General features: G+C 37.9%; 1 protein-coding gene across 2 annotated transcripts in view; it reads right to left on the bottom strand.

The window, feature by feature from the left end:
• Positions 1-16431, bottom strand: part of LOC108912012 (teneurin-a) — a 225486-nt gene that overhangs the window by 24573 nt on the left and 184482 nt on the right. For both annotated transcript variants that reach the window (XM_018717129.1, XM_018717130.1), the window contains 8 exons: positions 14730-15086; positions 12722-13089; positions 12197-12356; positions 9628-9804; positions 8922-9149; positions 6768-6953; positions 4885-5031; positions 3902-4109 (listed from right to left, as the gene is read on the bottom strand). In XM_018717129.1, the coding sequence (XP_018572645.1) occupies positions 3902-4109; positions 4885-5031; positions 6768-6953; positions 8922-9149; positions 9628-9804; positions 12197-12356; positions 12722-13089; positions 14730-15086 (1831 nt within the window). The remainder of the gene's footprint in view (positions 1-3901; positions 4110-4884; positions 5032-6767; positions 6954-8921; positions 9150-9627; positions 9805-12196; positions 12357-12721; positions 13090-14729; positions 15087-16431) is intronic.

The following is a 16431-nucleotide window of genomic DNA, read 5'->3' as shown; positions in this document are numbered from 1 at the left end:
GGCGAATATCTCCCATTGCGAAGATTGTTTTCAACAACAAAATGTGAATTTTAAATTTTATAAATCCTCTGAAAATCATCGGATTTGATGATTTTCAGAGGCCATAAAAATAGTAAATGATAAAGTTAACACAAAAAAATCGTACGTGAAATTTATTTTTTTTTTTCGTTTGGATGTTGTTTGGAGATTACATGAACTATATCCAAATAATTTTTAAAAATAATACAAAACTGGGGGTGTTTTTTTCATGGAAAAATAGTGGGGGTAGTTCATGAAATTTCTATGTTGTAGTCGTCTTCATAAGTTAATGATTAAATTAACAAATGACATACTTACAACGTAGTTTTTTTGCATGCAATAAACAGTTGATAATTCTCACATAACTAGCAATAATTGTAAGCAGAGGAAGGTGAACCCAAATTAAATGTCGCCCTATATCCAGTCTATTCCAATAGCTTCTAAGCCCTAATGTGCTTCCGAATTTATTAAGGGATTTGGCTAGTATCTTAAGCGAGTGAATTGAAGCTTTCAGTAGAGTCGGGGGCAACTGCTCGACTTGCCCATTATATAGTTTAGTAGCGATTACATTTTGGAGAAACTTATGTAGCTATAAAATTATTGATGGTTTTAATAATCATAAAGTCAAAGCATTATTTGTCTACCAGAGAACGTCTATTTTTAATGACCGATTTTAAGAGAAATTTACTTGTCTAGAAAAAATTGTCTAGAAATAGCAAAAAATACAGGGTGTTTCACAACTTATCCAAAAAAAATTTTGTAAAATCCTTATAGTTTCTCAGAAAAAAATTATTGAAGTTGTACTACTTTCAACCATTACATAGTTGGACAACTGTAGTCTCAGCGACTCCGAATACTGAAATCCGATTTTACAATCGTCGTTGCAATAGTGTTTACAAAAGTTTTTTAATAGTTAGTGTCAAAAATGGCTTGCATGTGTAGCAAATGGCAGAGAGTGAAAGCAATGGAAAATAATTAAAAAAAAACAGATCGCGTTTGTATGACATATTATTTTAAAGCCACCATATTTTTTTGATGTCAGTCCGAATGAAATGCCTAAAAAAACTAATAATATTTTCACGATTTACGTATGTGACTGTAAGTAAAAATTATTACTTTTATAATATTACAAAGTACGTATCCATAATAAAAAATGAAATAAAAACCTGACAAATCTGAAATCATTTCCAGTTTCAATAAAAAATATTTGTTACTATTTTTTAAGACACTGTGTCGTAGCTCGCGCTCGCGTTATACTATCGCGTCTAGCGGCGGGGTATGAAAATTACGAACAAAAAAATCGGTTTCCCCAATGGAATTTGAGGAAATAATCGTTCCTAAAGGTCAAAGGTAAACTCTGTGTAAATATGACCCCCCGTTGATTCAAACTTATACACTATAGATTCGTAAGAATTTTCAATATTTTGCTGGAGATGCCGGTAATGCATAGAATAATGTATAAATTTAATATATCTGATTTGTTTGCAAGGTTTTATGTAATATTTGAAACACTTCACAAAGCTTCAATAAAAAGCGGTGTAAATGGTTATAATGCGAACATATAATTTGGATAATAGTGTTTCCACCTTCTGAGCTAACAATGAGAAGAAAAACCTCGGAATAATTTTCACTTTTCCAGAAATCATCTAAATTTTCAACCGGACCGAATTTCGCTGGTCTCAATCGTTAGTGTCCATGAACGATAAGATCTAATACAAAGTGATCGTCAAACAACACTGCATGCTCAACTTGTGTCCACCATGTCGTCATAATACATACCTATAACTAAATGGTAACATATTAATAAACAACAGCGTTATCGGACAGTACCCCGACTATTTAAAAAATCAGGACCCCCATACAGGGGCCCTAACTAGCGAAATTCCGCATTCTGAGCGACAGCTCGGGCTATGGGGGGAGGATGCTTGGGGGTTTAGACGAACACAAGGAGTTTCAGACAAAACACAATGAGTATCCCGCGTCGTTGTACCCGCCATTCCTCGGATATACCTCGGGTATAACTTGGGAAAGGGGACGCAACGCGCGGGGGGACGGGGCTGGTTACGGGGTCAGTGGGATAGAGCTCCGCTAAAGGGGGGGTGCGTTGCCCGAGCAAGTGGTCAGGGTGTAGTTGACCCCCGACATCCACTCAAACGTGCAGAGCTGAAGTCCTGTGAGCCGCGAAAGGAGGTCGCGCAGCGTGGCTGTTTGCACCCTCTGTGTACCCCCATTTTATGGCGTAAAGTAATAAGAAAATGAATTGTACGTGCTTGCCTTTTACTGGGAAATAATTTTGAATACTTTTTATATTCTACATTAAACAAAATGCGCCATCAGGTCTGAATATATTTCTAACCTCAAAAAATACATCTATCTCAAAGAGATAGGTCGAAATGTCGAAATAGCAAAAAATGGTGTTTTCTTTTGATGAAAAGCTGACATTATGACAATGTCAAACATTGTTTGTAGTAATTTAATGAAAATTAATGTTCAAGTACTTGCTTAGTATTTGAACATATAGGTTAGAATTTCAACCTAACCTTGAAAACTTGGAAATCTTACTTTATATAGTCATATTCATTGTTTAGAAACATTTATTTGTATGTGAAAATGAATATTACAGCTATTTGACGTGTTATCTTCGGTAAGATAGTTACATGTTGCTTATGCTTTTTAAATCTTTCTTCGTTCCACATCCTTTAGCAAAAATTTCCAAGAGCAATATTTTCAGGTACCATCATTATTTTATGCCACAGGATTATACGATCGAGAGAAGGTCTAAACTTGCTTTTTTTGTCAGGTAGGTTCCACTCAACAGATTTTCTACCCTTTATAAATATCATCAATATCAAAAAACGTGTCCTAAATTTGGTACTGATATTTCAACTGGTTAAAAATGTATTAAAAGAAGCAAATTATTAACAGGTTATATTTAAGCCGATATCTTTACGCAAGAGGTAAAGAACACCCTTTAGAAATTTGTCGGTCGAGTTAACACCTCTATATGTACAGGGTTAGTCACTATAATCTGACAACTTATTGTGAGTTTATTATTGAAATTACAAAAAAGTTTTTAATACAAAAGTTTTAGCGCTTTTATGAATTTTTATAATACAGCATTAGAAAAAACAATTCAATAATGGAAATTGTTAAATTAAAGAAATTTTTTAAGTTTAAAACTATTTTTGAAAAAATTGGAGGGAAATTTATGGCTGACGGATCGCAGTGGCTATGGACGAGGCACGAGGAACAAACAAATGACTTTGGCAGAAGTTTATTTATGATCATTAATTTATTTCCTATTACAAACAAAGAAATAAGTATGCACTAAAATATAGGGTGTTCCATTAAATTTTTTTTTCTTTAATTTAGTGATTTCCATTATTCAATTGTTTTCTCTAATACTGTATTATAAAAATCTATGAAAAAGTTAAAACTTTTGTAATTATAGTGCCTCACCCTGTACATATGAAGTTACGAACATTAAAAAATATTCTATAGTAGGTTTTATGATTAAAAAAATGAAACTGTCTTTTAATCTACACTCCAACATTTATTTTAGATAAATTTTTGAATTTTGCTTGTAAATATATCTCCTGTCGCTGGTAGATATTAATTTGATTTTGTTAAACTCTACAGCTTTGAAAATTTCAAAGGAAACAGGAATGTTATCAATTCTGTCCCAACTTTTGAGCAGTAAGCTCTTTAATGTTCCGAATTTACTTTTTATTTTCTACTTTGAATTATTTCCCAGCATATCTAAGATTGAAACACGAGTCTCTGAATATTAAATGGTGGCCGTCGATAAAATGGGGGTACCGCTGTCGGGATTTCAGAGTAAAAAGCTCTAAAAAAAATACAGTCAGTGAAAGGGCTTACTTACCTCTCCGTGTACTCGTCCATGTGGGCGTACGACTGTACGGAGTTCTCTTCGATGAGAAACTTAACGCGCTGGTAAAACGAGGCGGTCACAGAAGGCGGTTGCTTCCTTAGCAGGACCTCCACAGGATCGTTGCTGGATATACACATGATATGATCCGAGCAGCTGGGGTGAGAACAGCACTCGCTGTCTGAGCAATCGATCATGCCGTCTAGAAACACGAGATTTTCATACTGAGGGAGGCGACAGACAGGAGGGAAATAGAAACAAAGGAGTTTTCCGCATAATATTGCAGTTTTGCTCGGAAAAATCTGTTTATTAACGCTTTAAACCCCAAAGAAATTATTCGTTGGATATTTTTGGTGTTCTGGTAAATTGTTTTGGATCAGAAATTGTTGCTTTTGAAATTGTAGATTCATGTATACTAATGCAAACATTTAGGGTCAAAAGAATTTCCGAAATTTTTCCATGATTTTTGACAGACTGGATTTAGGTGAAAAATGGTCGTATTGGGTATTAAAAAAAGCATCTTGAAGCTCTAAGATTCTTAATTTTTTAGTTGCTACGGTTATCATGCAATTCTAAGGACTTGGAAAAAATTTTTTCAGCTAAGCCATTGCATGGACCAGATAGCTAGTTTATTCAGCTTCAATTTCCTTCTTTTTAAATTTCGATACGATTATTTTTCATCGAAATATCGGACTTTTAATGGAAAAGGATCCTTTTGTCTTCAATCATCGATATCTCGGCGACAAATGGTCGTACATAGAATTGAAGGGCAGTTTCGAAAAATGGAATAAATTTCCTATAACATGTTGCCGCAACTTTTCGTAAAAAATATTTTTTTTCATCTTTCTTTTGAATTGTTTGCATTAGTGTATGTATTAATAATCATATATTTGATCTTAGTTAAAAAATATTAGTTTTAAAAGAATGTTATACCTATAACAGAGCGCAATAAAATAAAATTGATTAGTTGTAGTTACCGTGATCGTTGTCAATGTCGTCCTGGCAATCCTGTTCCAAGGGAATGCTGCAGTCTGATCCTGCCCATCCCTGGATACACACGCATTTATATAATCCTTCTTCTAACGTGCACTGACCATGGCCGGAGCATCCATTTTCGCATCCAGCTGGAAAATATCCATTATTGTTAACATGCATACCTACGTTTTTGTCCTTAACACTTTTTTTCTGGTTAAATGTGAATCACTAACTGAACCATGATAGTTTTTTCCACGGAATTGTCGTCAAATCTCGATTCCTGTGCCTCACTTTCGACTTCGTATCGGAACAATTCAAGTTCCTAGTTGAAATCCGCAAATATAATAAGGGGTAGGGGGTATCTTAAAAAAATATTGATTCAGATTTTGCTCAAATTCGAAAATTTGCATATAATTGGTATCCAATTCCGATCCGCAACTGGTCTGTAATTAATTTTTAAATTTCCCTTAGCAGGCGCTCCTGCCCAGTTAGGGGTCCAGCGTAATTAATATTAATGAGATATTTACCTAGATACGTGTTTAATTAAATGTCGTCTTTTTCTCGAATAAATATCGGCGCCGCCTTCAAAATAAAACACGACCCGCTTTCACCCCTTACATTTAAAATCAAGAGCGAACCCGTTATCTATGCAAAATTTAAACAAGACTTTTGAGGGTTAGCTAACAGAAAAACATCAATCTAAGACTTGCCAGAAAAAGGGTCTTAAAATTTCGTTTTTCGATTTTCGGTTCATAAAATTTTAAAATTAATTTCAAATTGTCCACACTGCTGTGCCTGACATGTCCTGGTGTCTACCCCTGACGAAAGAATCACCCCCATATTGATTTCTGGAGTTCCGGCTAGACGTATGTTTCGTTTTATGGAAAATTTACGACTTTCGGCGAATGACATTTGAATTGATAAGGCGGTTAGCATTCCTTTTCAAGGAAAGATATGAAGAAAAAGTGTGACCTTTGGAAAGGATAAACACGTTCATACAATAAATAAAATATTTCTTTAGCTGTGTGTATGCATATGCGAGGCATTTGTAGATTGGTTTGGGTCTTGCGCCCCCGTATTTTTTCGTTCAAGACAAACAGTTCCTTGAACTGGTTGTAACTGTAAAAAGGGCGTTGGCTTGTTTTTCATATTAATTTTAAATTTGTGAGGTGTGGAAAATGGGTCTAATGTGACAAGTGAATGAAAATTGCTATTGCTATTAAAGTCTGCAGTACCGGAATTTTGCTATTCTGTCTTGAAGATCCTTCGATTACTTATGGTATACGCAATTGCGGACAATTTGAGCTACTTGGTGTATTCTAGGTAGGCACTGTGGAGAGTTTGAACCACTTGCATATTCAGGATATCACCAAGAGCCAATCGAAGACACACCCATGCGATACATCGCTTTTGTTACATCTTAAGGCCATAGCGAATATAATAGAATCCCTTTTGGTCTTTTAAATGCACCTAACATATTTCAACGGGTAATGACGACACTTTTGAGCCTCTTATATACAAAAAATGAATTAATTTTTCACAAATAGTTCAGATGCTACTAATAAGAAAAGTTTTAGTGAAAAATTGGTGAATTCGAACCACTCATATATTAATATATATTTAAATGAAAACATTGTATGTTAACTTTTTGTCCTGTTGAATTTTAACTTATCAACAGATAATCACGGGACACCCTGTGTCTTGCAATCAGCGTCAGCAGCCCCACACCCCGCCCCCCGCATTTTAAATCCCCCTAAATATTTACGGCCTCGTTCGGAGTTTCGGGAAACAACGTTCGCTAATAGAATATTAATCCGGCGAACTACCGCCACCCGAATTCGACGCAGGAATCGAGTTTGGAAGTTGGCGAAAAGGAGCGACTCACGCAGCGTGCAGTGGCGTCCGTTCCAGCCCTGGGAGCAGACGCACGTGCCGTTCCGGCACTGGCCGTGCTCCTGACACCTGACGTCGCAGGGGAGCTGTTCGCAGCGGGGCCCCGTCCACCCGGGGTCGCAGCGGCATTTGCCCGTGTCGCATTGGCCGTGGGGACCGCAGTCCAGGTTGCAAAGCGCTGAAACAAAACAGATATGTGGTCAGCACAGCTGTCCGTCAAAGTTCGGAGGTCGGGAACGGATCGTCATGATCGAAAGGGGTGGATTTGGATCGACGATCGGGCTGTTCGTTTTGAATCGAACATCGTGATAACATTTCTTTGGAGACGCGTCAGAAATTTTCGATACGTACAAAGAGTGATCTATTTTTGGTGGAGTAGCGGGATTTGTTGTTGATTTTAACATTCTCACTTCCGATTTCATTATGTAAACTTCCAACCCCACAAATGTTCCAAACAAATCTTGTCTTGATACATCACTACTAACTAGAAGGCAAGGAACAATTATTGGGGTGGAAAACCTTTTTCTCATATTGCGTCATTGTAAACAACTCAAAATCACATCTCTGTTGTGAGTAATGAATCAACCAGAACAGGTATATCACACGTATGCGGAAATGGATGAAAGATAATATCCTAAAATGGTAGCAAGAAAGGACCATCAAAGAAGCTGTTGGCAGACCTACAGAACCAAAGTCGTAGATCAATTAGCATAATACTAAGGTAGGAGTCATTCATTGTCAAAGCTGTGGAGCCCAGTCAGAAGGCTAAAGTTGCGGAACCGTAAGATTATGGAGGTGCAATAGACTTATGAGTGGTTACAGCGGAAACGAACGGTGGTACAATCATCAACACCATGCACCATCAATGATCTACAATCTACAATTTACAATCTCCTTTGGGAAATCTAGGCTGATCATGGTTTAGGTATAACTAGTACTCGATACAGAGACATGCTAGTGAACCTTCAAAGAACAATTGCAGTAAGAAGTTTGCAGACCATAATGAGTCATTTGAAGCCATGCAAAGTTGGTTAAAAGTATATTAAAAAAGTGTTCCTGTAAAAAGTATCTACAAAAAATAAGACAGGCGATGTTTACAACTGCTCTTGTCTTGCAACAACACTTGTTATTGGATAACTTTCTGTTGAATCTGCAATAATTTGATTGAAGCGTATCATTTTAAGACATTTACATTCCTTCTGAGTTAATAAACTGTGCAGTTCTTAATTCTAACCGTTAAAAAGCGCCCGCCTCGTGATCAGCAGTGAAAATAAAGGGGAAAGGCAGGGAAAGAGTTTAATGTTTGCGCTTATTCAAATTTAACTGTAGAAAGACAATGGACGATAATTCATAATAACTCTCCGTGCTGCAGGAAATAAGAATTTATATTTTACTTAGTACCGCAGAGAAAAATGGTCTAAATTTAAATAATTAAACTGCTGTCGCCTTTCCCTGGAAAAGAGTGATACCCTGTGACGTCCGTATGTTCGCTCTAGGCGACGCGGAAAATGCAGAACAAATTCTGAAAAGTACCCGCTCATGATGTGATGAGTACGTGAATTCATAAATAAATTAACATAACGTTCTGATAGTCCATTTCAGTTGGAGGGGAATTAACACCTTTTTGGAATAAGCTTTCTGCTTTATCTGAAAAGTCAAATTATGTATACTTTGTTGATATTTAAAATTGCAAATATGATTTCCAAATAAAATTATAAATGTGGACGTTGACCTCTCTAACTGCTCTCAAATTGCTCCTACACCAACAGATAGCATACATACACGTACCAGTAATCCTTAGCAATTAAATATAAAAAAGTGTAGGTTTAAAGATAATAAGATGTGGCAAAGAGCAAAATTGTTTTCAAAAAAAAGATGCGATCTATATTGAAAAAAAATTGCAACCGAAGGAAGAGAGCGAAACAGATAAAAAAAAGTAGTACGATTAACTTGACGATTACTGGTACATTTACCTTAATTTAGATGCGGATGCACTTATTAAAATTAAATTTAATATTGATCCAATTTTGGTTGGGTTAGTCTAACATTTTATTTCGTTCGATCAGCTTCGACGCCATGTTGGAGTAGAGCTCCAAGCATACGTGTAACACGATACATACCTTCAACAGTGTAAATAAAAACATACCTTGCGAACAGTCGGGACCCGTCCAGTGCCTGTTACAGACACACTTGGCGGCTTCCAAATCATACACTCCATGCTCGGAGCATGTAGGCAAACACTTGTGGACCTGCTCGTCTATTACGTTACAATTAGCCCCCTTCCACCCCGCCTTGCAATAACACTGGCCGTGGACGCAGGCACCGTGCTCCGAGCAAGTGGGATCTTCGCAGTCTGGCTCTTCGCAGCCCTCACCTACAAGATAAACAAGGGTATCGATCAGCACGGACGGGAGTCCGTCTTAACCTAATTAATTTTGCGGAGTTGTTTTTTAGGGGCACTCGCGGAATAGTGCTCGCGACTCGAACGGGAAGCGACAGGGTCGCTTCCACAAGCGAAATTCCGCACAAAATGATATACAGAATGATTCACAAGTTATACAAAATAATTTCGTAAGATTCTTATAGTTTGCGAGAAAAAAATTATTGAAGTTGTAGTGTTTTCAACATTAGCGTCATCGGAATGCATTCTATCCGCGTTGTGCGCTGTGCTCTAGGCGATTCCGAATACTGAAATCCGATTATTATCGTCTTTGCGCTAGTGTTTACAGTAGTTTTTCAAATGTCAAAAATGGTTACGTCGATACCAACTCGGAGATCGTTTTAATTTACGGCGAAGGTGCAGCATATTATTATCCAACAAGCTGTCTATATAGATTGCTCCAACATATTACCTTTCCATCCAGCTTTGCAGTGGCAGGACCCCCGCACGCATTGCCCGTGACCCGAGCAGTCGGCCACGCGGCAGTCGCTCTCGGGGATATCGCATTCGGGCCCCTTCCAGCCCTCCTCGCAGTGGCAGAGGCCGCCCCCGTACTGTCCGTGGCCGGAGCAGAGCACAGGGCACACACCTGCAAGAACAATAAGACGGTTAGGGCTCGGGAATATACCGGATAGGGGATTGACAAGATAATTGTGGTCGGGGAGATAAAGGGGTATTGTTGGCCATCAAAAATGGCGCTCCATAACGGCGACTGGGGCTCGGTTTCACGGTAATTAAGTGGGGCTGTTCGCAATTTGGCTGAGACCACTTAAGCCCGCGCTTTGGCGTCTTTGGGAAAATTACGTTGGTCGGGTACATAATTCGGTTCGATGAAGGAATCGTACTCTGCATCAAAGAATAACAATACAAAGTCCAATATGTTTCCACAGATTACGGTTAGTAAAAACACAATCTGGTGTGCCACAAGGGTCAGTACTTAGGCCACTGTTATTTATTTTATTTATAAATGATATCCATTGCTCTCTTGTAATGCAGTCGAAAGTATACAACATCGGTATTTAAAATTTACTCTTGACAAAGAACTGCTATAAATTCTCTGAAAATTACGCACAGGAACACCACTCCTCCCCCCCTCGCTTAATGAAAGCCAAGTAAGTTCCTGATTTGCGCGGATTAGAAGCGACCCCTTCTACAGATGTAAAACATTTACCGACGCATTTAAAACGGACTGACAAAGAGTATTCTGGTGTAGTACCGATTCTATAAATGCAATTATTTTCGACAGTGGAAGTCTGCAGTGACGCCGTTATTCGTTAGCTGTTTAATTAAATCACGGGAACTGCAACTAGGAAGAATGGGAACGAATGCGGCGGCAGAAGTTCAGAAAAGGACAACTCCTTGCATGCAGAAACTTGCGAATGTACGGAAAATGTAAATGTTTGCGGATTTCCTACTTCCAGGAAAACTAGAACCGAATGCTTTGACGGCAGAAACCCAGATCTTGATTGCTTATATTTACATATATTTCCGAAATTCTTGAGGTATATGTTTCTCGTTGATAAGTGAGAAGTTGTCCTAATTTTTAACTGCTAAATTTAAGGCCAGGTTTCTGTAAAACACGCTAATTTGTATTTAGCATAAGAATTAACAGTCACTTTACATGTGAACTAATTTAAGACTGTATTAACAACTACTATATTAGCGGTTGTACAGATATACCCTTAATTTCGACAATATTAGAACTTTTATTACTACGACATGTAACTTTTTCATTTTAAACATGTGCATATTTGATTAAATTATCAAAATAGCACTTTACTCTTTTTAACAATTATAACAACATTTGTTTTCTCAAGGATATACAGTGATAAACTTAACGGTCTTAAAGGTAAGGTGCTCTTTTTAAATTTCAACTATGTGATCTTTTTTTTACGAAAAAAACATTGTTATATACAGACAAAATTTAATTAAATGATAGTAAAATAGTTAAAGAGAGTGAAGAAAACAAACCAAAGAAAAAAGAAGAAAGATTTAAAAGAACACGATCCTAATCTTGCAATATTTGTTTAAACGCATCAAACCAGATATTATACCAGTAGATTTTGAACAATGATTTTTATATTTGGAATATTAAGAAACATGTTTGAGTACCTACATCTTGAAAGTGGCCTAGCTAGGCATTTTTAAGGAACATTTATTAATTCCCGTATTGTTTACTCAATTTTAGTATTAAGCAAATTGAAACAAAGACCAATGACTCAAGAGCCTTTCGACCCTTTGATATTATGTGAAAAGGTCAATGACCCCATGACAAAAGTCAATGACCCCATGACAAAAGGCCAATGACTTCATTATAAAAGGCCAATGACCCGGTGACAAAAAGCCGATGACCACATGGCAAAAGCCCAATGACCCCATGACAAAAGGTCCATCACTCTAGCGCAAAAGGTCAATGATCCCGGAATTAAAGATTAATGACCCCGGGATTGTACCTAAGCTATTTCAGACTTAAAAAATACTTCGCAAATAGCTCGCTTACAAAATAAAATGGAAGGGACCTTTTTCATTGAAATGCTATTCAAAATCCAATGCACTTATCCAATTTTGAAAATACTCAGTGACATCAAGATATTTTATGGGTTTCTTGCCAAGAATGTGTTCCCTATTTAATTGAGTTGGTACGCTTGAATAGTTAATTGCATAAAAAAATAATGCAGGAAAGTGCGTCTACTATAATTTGGTATATTTTATCACCATTTTTGGAAAGTTGAGATCTGAAAAGTCTACCTCAAAATCTATAAAAATGCAAAGTTTCGAAAAGCCTATAAAAGTTGCCGACGACCGTGTACACCAGCGATACGTCTCCATTGTTGGCCCTAACAATCTTAGCCGGCCGACCTGAAACATTCGCTGAAAGCAGAGCCTACTTCGTTAGGAGCACAGTCCGCATTTATCTCCCCCGGTCCTAATGGAATCAAGAGAAAAGTAGGAGGGAACGCCAAGATAAAGTAAATACTCACTCTTGGAACAGTCGATCCCCTGGAACCCGTCTATGCAATCGCACTTTCCCAGGTAGCAGGAGCCGCGACCTGAGCAATCGTTGGGGCATGTCGTGCTCACGCCTTCCGCCTCGGAGATGATAAGGGACACGGTGTGGGGCTGCAGCTCGTCGTTGTAGACCTTTAAAAGGAGAAAACAGAGTGAGCTACCCCTGATATATGGACTACCGTGTCCGTATCGTCGTTTTATGGCGGTATTTATTTAACAACCGAATAGAATTGAAGATGACGTTCTTTCAGTTTCGTTTATGGACAAAATACTGCAATTGTACAATAATAATATCTATAATTACTATAATTTTTCTTAATAACACGAGGATAGATTGAATTTTCTGATCCAGTAAAGCTCTACGATTAAATATTTTTACCTGTGTTTCAATTTTCGCGATTCACTAAAATAGAAATGCCATGGCAAACAGTGGAATGTCTCGTAAACTTTGCTCACTTCTTCGCGAAACACATTGTATGAAAAACACTAGATCTTACCGACAAGAACCACCTCCCAGTGTCCAGATACTGCAGCAGACTGACGTTAACCAGCATGGGCTCCATCTCCGCCTCCCTCTTAGAGATGACGTGCTCGTCCATCGCAATCCCCAGATCGACGGTGGGGTGGGGTAAATCGGTGCTAAAATCTTTTGGAAAATCATCCGGCAAATCTTTTTGGAAATCTATTTTGATGTCGTGCGGCACGTAGAAAGGTCCCCTGGGCTCGGAATCGGCGAGGATCTTCCGCGTGCCTTCGTACGAGCTGGATATGGAATCTAACACGTCGCTCTTGTGGGAATTCCTGTGATCGTAGGAAAATTTGAATTGGGCCAGGCCGGGCATCGCCAAGTCGTCCTCGCCGGTTTCTGAAACATAATATACTTGACTTGTATATACACTTGTACGTTGGATCGTCATTTGCAATTTTAATCAATATCGGAATAGATTAGTAGTTGAAAACTCTTCAAAGAAATATGAGACGACAGTAGTCGTTTACATATATTTGATAATTTGTTTTAAATAAGTTATACAGATTGCCAAAAAGAATAATTATTCCTGTACGTACTTTTACCTGAAATAGAATCTCGTATGAGAAATTCAATAAGATTAAACTGTATATCAAACATTTTTTTATTGCTAATCTTTTTCGGCCTAATTAGAGAGATTTTGTGACGTCCCTGCTTGGGCGCCTAATTTTGTTACGACCCTTGACTATTGTTTTATCAGCAGCGGTGTTCGGTAGCCGGTGGCGGTGAATGACAACACAGGAACGTACTTCGGTTTTATTCTTTTTGTTTGGTTAGTCTCGGGCGCCAGTTTCTCTATCTTTTACGTGGGGGAGACTCCACGTGAACTTACCCTCGGTTTAGAGTTTAGCAGCTACAGTGAAGAAAGTTTAATTCCAGGAGTCTGTTATATTTCCTTTATTGTAACAATACCCAAAAGTAATTTTCTGTTTGTAGTGCAACATCCTTTCTCAAATGAACGTAAGTATCAGTGTATATCGCAGCAGAGATAGCAAGATTTTTTACTGTTCAGAATTTTATCAATCTTATCCGTGTTTAAAATGGATACAACTGGAAATATACTTACTAAATTTATTTCTATTACTAAGGCCTACATAAATTGAAACACTCAGAAGTAAACTAGCTTCTAATTATAATTATTATAAACAAATAATCTGAAATGGTCTTAGCGGCTAACGACTAGATAAACTGGTTTAGAGCAATTATTTACTTCGGAGTTACAAATTAATTTTCAATGTAAATATACCTATAAAATATTCAATTAAATTATATCCTTTACTTATTTCTGTGTATTCTGATGAAAACTAACATTTTCGAGACCGACCGGTACGTTTTCGCCCTCTTTTATATTATAATTTGTTTTTATTTAGGCGAAAAAATAAGAAAGGCACTTTTTATGTCCGTTCTCTAAACGTTCCGTAAGGAACTCGCATCTTTTTCCTATTGTTCCGCCACGTCTTTTTAGGAACGGCAAAAAGCGGTTTGCAATTCATCCCCGAACGATTTCCTTCCGAGAGGGTTTTGTTTCGTTTTTCATTAACCCTCACACTGCGGGAACCTAGGTTAAACGCTAAAAAAAGCGCTGACTGGTGGATGATTGCCAGCTACATTGTCTCCTTCCCTACCTTCGGAAATACACTTCTTCCTCGGTCTACGGTGGATTCTCTTCTCCCCCATCGCTCGTCACACCGTGGCGCGGCATTGTGCCCCGCAATTTTCGAGTAATTATGCCGAATATCGCGATGAATTTAGTAAATGGCGTTGATCAAATCGCCGTTGAGGAATTAAGTCGTGCGGCAATATCCTTTTTCGCATTGGGAGATTTTTTTTCTTTATAAGTTTCCTTGCAATAGTTTTAATTGAAAATGGAAAGTTTTTTAGTACAGTGAAGCCTACTGGATTGAAAAAAAATCCCAGGAATTTATTTCTGAACTTCTTTAGGTATAGGACGTTAATAACGGTCCAGACTGTGTACTCACCTTTGGCGACGTCCCTCTTCCTCAGCCTGTGGTCGACCCTGCCGCCCTTGACGAACTCCACGAAGTCGTACTGCGTCACGCTGGGCGCCACGTTCCTCCGACCGTATACGGCGAAGTTGGCGCCCCACGGCAGCGTGAAATTGAACCGGATGAACGCCGGCTGTTTATTCCGGAACTCGGAGTTCCAGAACTGATATGGAGGGATGGTGGCCGTGTGTAGGGTGTCGAGCTCGCGCTGCTCCAGGATGGGCAGCGGCGGCCACTGGGTCTGCGGCTGGCTGCGTTGCTGCGGCGGCTGCAAGGAGCTGTGTTGGGTCGTGGCGCTCGAGTGCTCCGCCGTGCTGGTAGGCAGCGATTCTGGAGGCAAAGGCGACGGTTAGATGGAGATTTATGGGGTATGGGGCAGGCGGCTAAGCAAATTTGCGAGGTGTGGCGACCGATGTTCACCGTGAGATCACATTCGGTAGGTGGTTGTTCGGGGAAAGTTAAATTGGATCCGGGGAGAGAAACGGTACGGGTAAAGGTATGTACACACCGCGCGGTCGAGTGCGGAACAAGTGATCAACTTTTATTTCGTATTTAACTTATAGTCTGTCTAAATATGACTGAAAAATGTAGTTCAATAGGTCAGTAGGTCAGTTTTATCACTTTTGGAATTTAGAAATCTTCAAATTAGATACCATTTAGTACTACTTCCGAAAACATCACACATCGCAGATTATTAAAAGGAGTTGTTGCCAGAGAAAATAGGTACATTTAAACCAGTTTTTAAAAGAGAAATTGCAAAGATAACTGCAGAAGTTTAGAAAAGGAATGTTTTACTAAACGAATATAGCCCTTCAGGATAAAAGTTATATGAGTTTCTTACGAGATTTGTAACCTAGTAATCCGATACGGCTTTGTTTATTTATATAATAACAGTTAACTTTCATTTTTGTGAGTTCTAAGTTATATATTAATTACAAAAATGAGTTTTGCTACTGAAAACAATTTAGAAAATTGTTCTGAAGACATTTTAAATGCTACTCGAGAAGCGTCTTCGAGCTTCCTTTAAAATCCAAGGAAAAGTACGAGAAGCCAAAGTAAATATTTTATAAAAGTGCGGGATGACAAAAAAATGCACTAAGAACTGATGAAAGTGTACTGCTAGCGTATTTTTATGAGAAGGTAAGCTATTTTTTATACATATTTTAGTGTTTTTCGTGTAATGTCTTTCGTCATTTTAGGCAAAATCTTTTAAGGCATCCAATTTATGGTGTACATATTTCATGTTGAAAAGTACTATACAGATAAAACGAAAATATGGATAATCACAATATAGAAAATTACTTGCTTTTTTAAAACGACGAAATACGAAGCAAAGAAATCAAAAGTTTTGACTAAGGAAAACATTACTATATTTTTAAAAGAAGCTCCAGACGATAAGTTCTTAATGAAAGTGGTACTACAGTAGGATCATATTCGATGCAAAGTAATAAATCATTGCCTGTCAAGGGTTCCAGTGCAGTACGGTTTTAAGGGGTGTAGAAAATCCTTTATTCTCATAACCTATTTATTTTAAATGTAATTTATTATAAATCCAATTTGTTTTTTAAATTCCACATATGTACTACATTTTACCTCTGTACTCACCACTGTTGTTTACTTGTTTTTTTTTTTGGAGGCGGTCTCTGATTTACGACCAAGCTCGCCAGGTTAGTAT

The sequence above is a fragment of the Anoplophora glabripennis genome, unplaced genomic scaffold, assembly GCF_000390285.2.
Source record: "Anoplophora glabripennis isolate ALB-LARVAE unplaced genomic scaffold, Agla_2.0 scaffold88, whole genome shotgun sequence".
In the NCBI taxonomy this organism is placed as follows: Eukaryota; Metazoa; Arthropoda; class Insecta; order Coleoptera; family Cerambycidae; genus Anoplophora; species Anoplophora glabripennis.
Note: the sequence above shows the minus strand (reverse complement) of the source record. Positions and strands in the feature narration are given on the sequence as shown.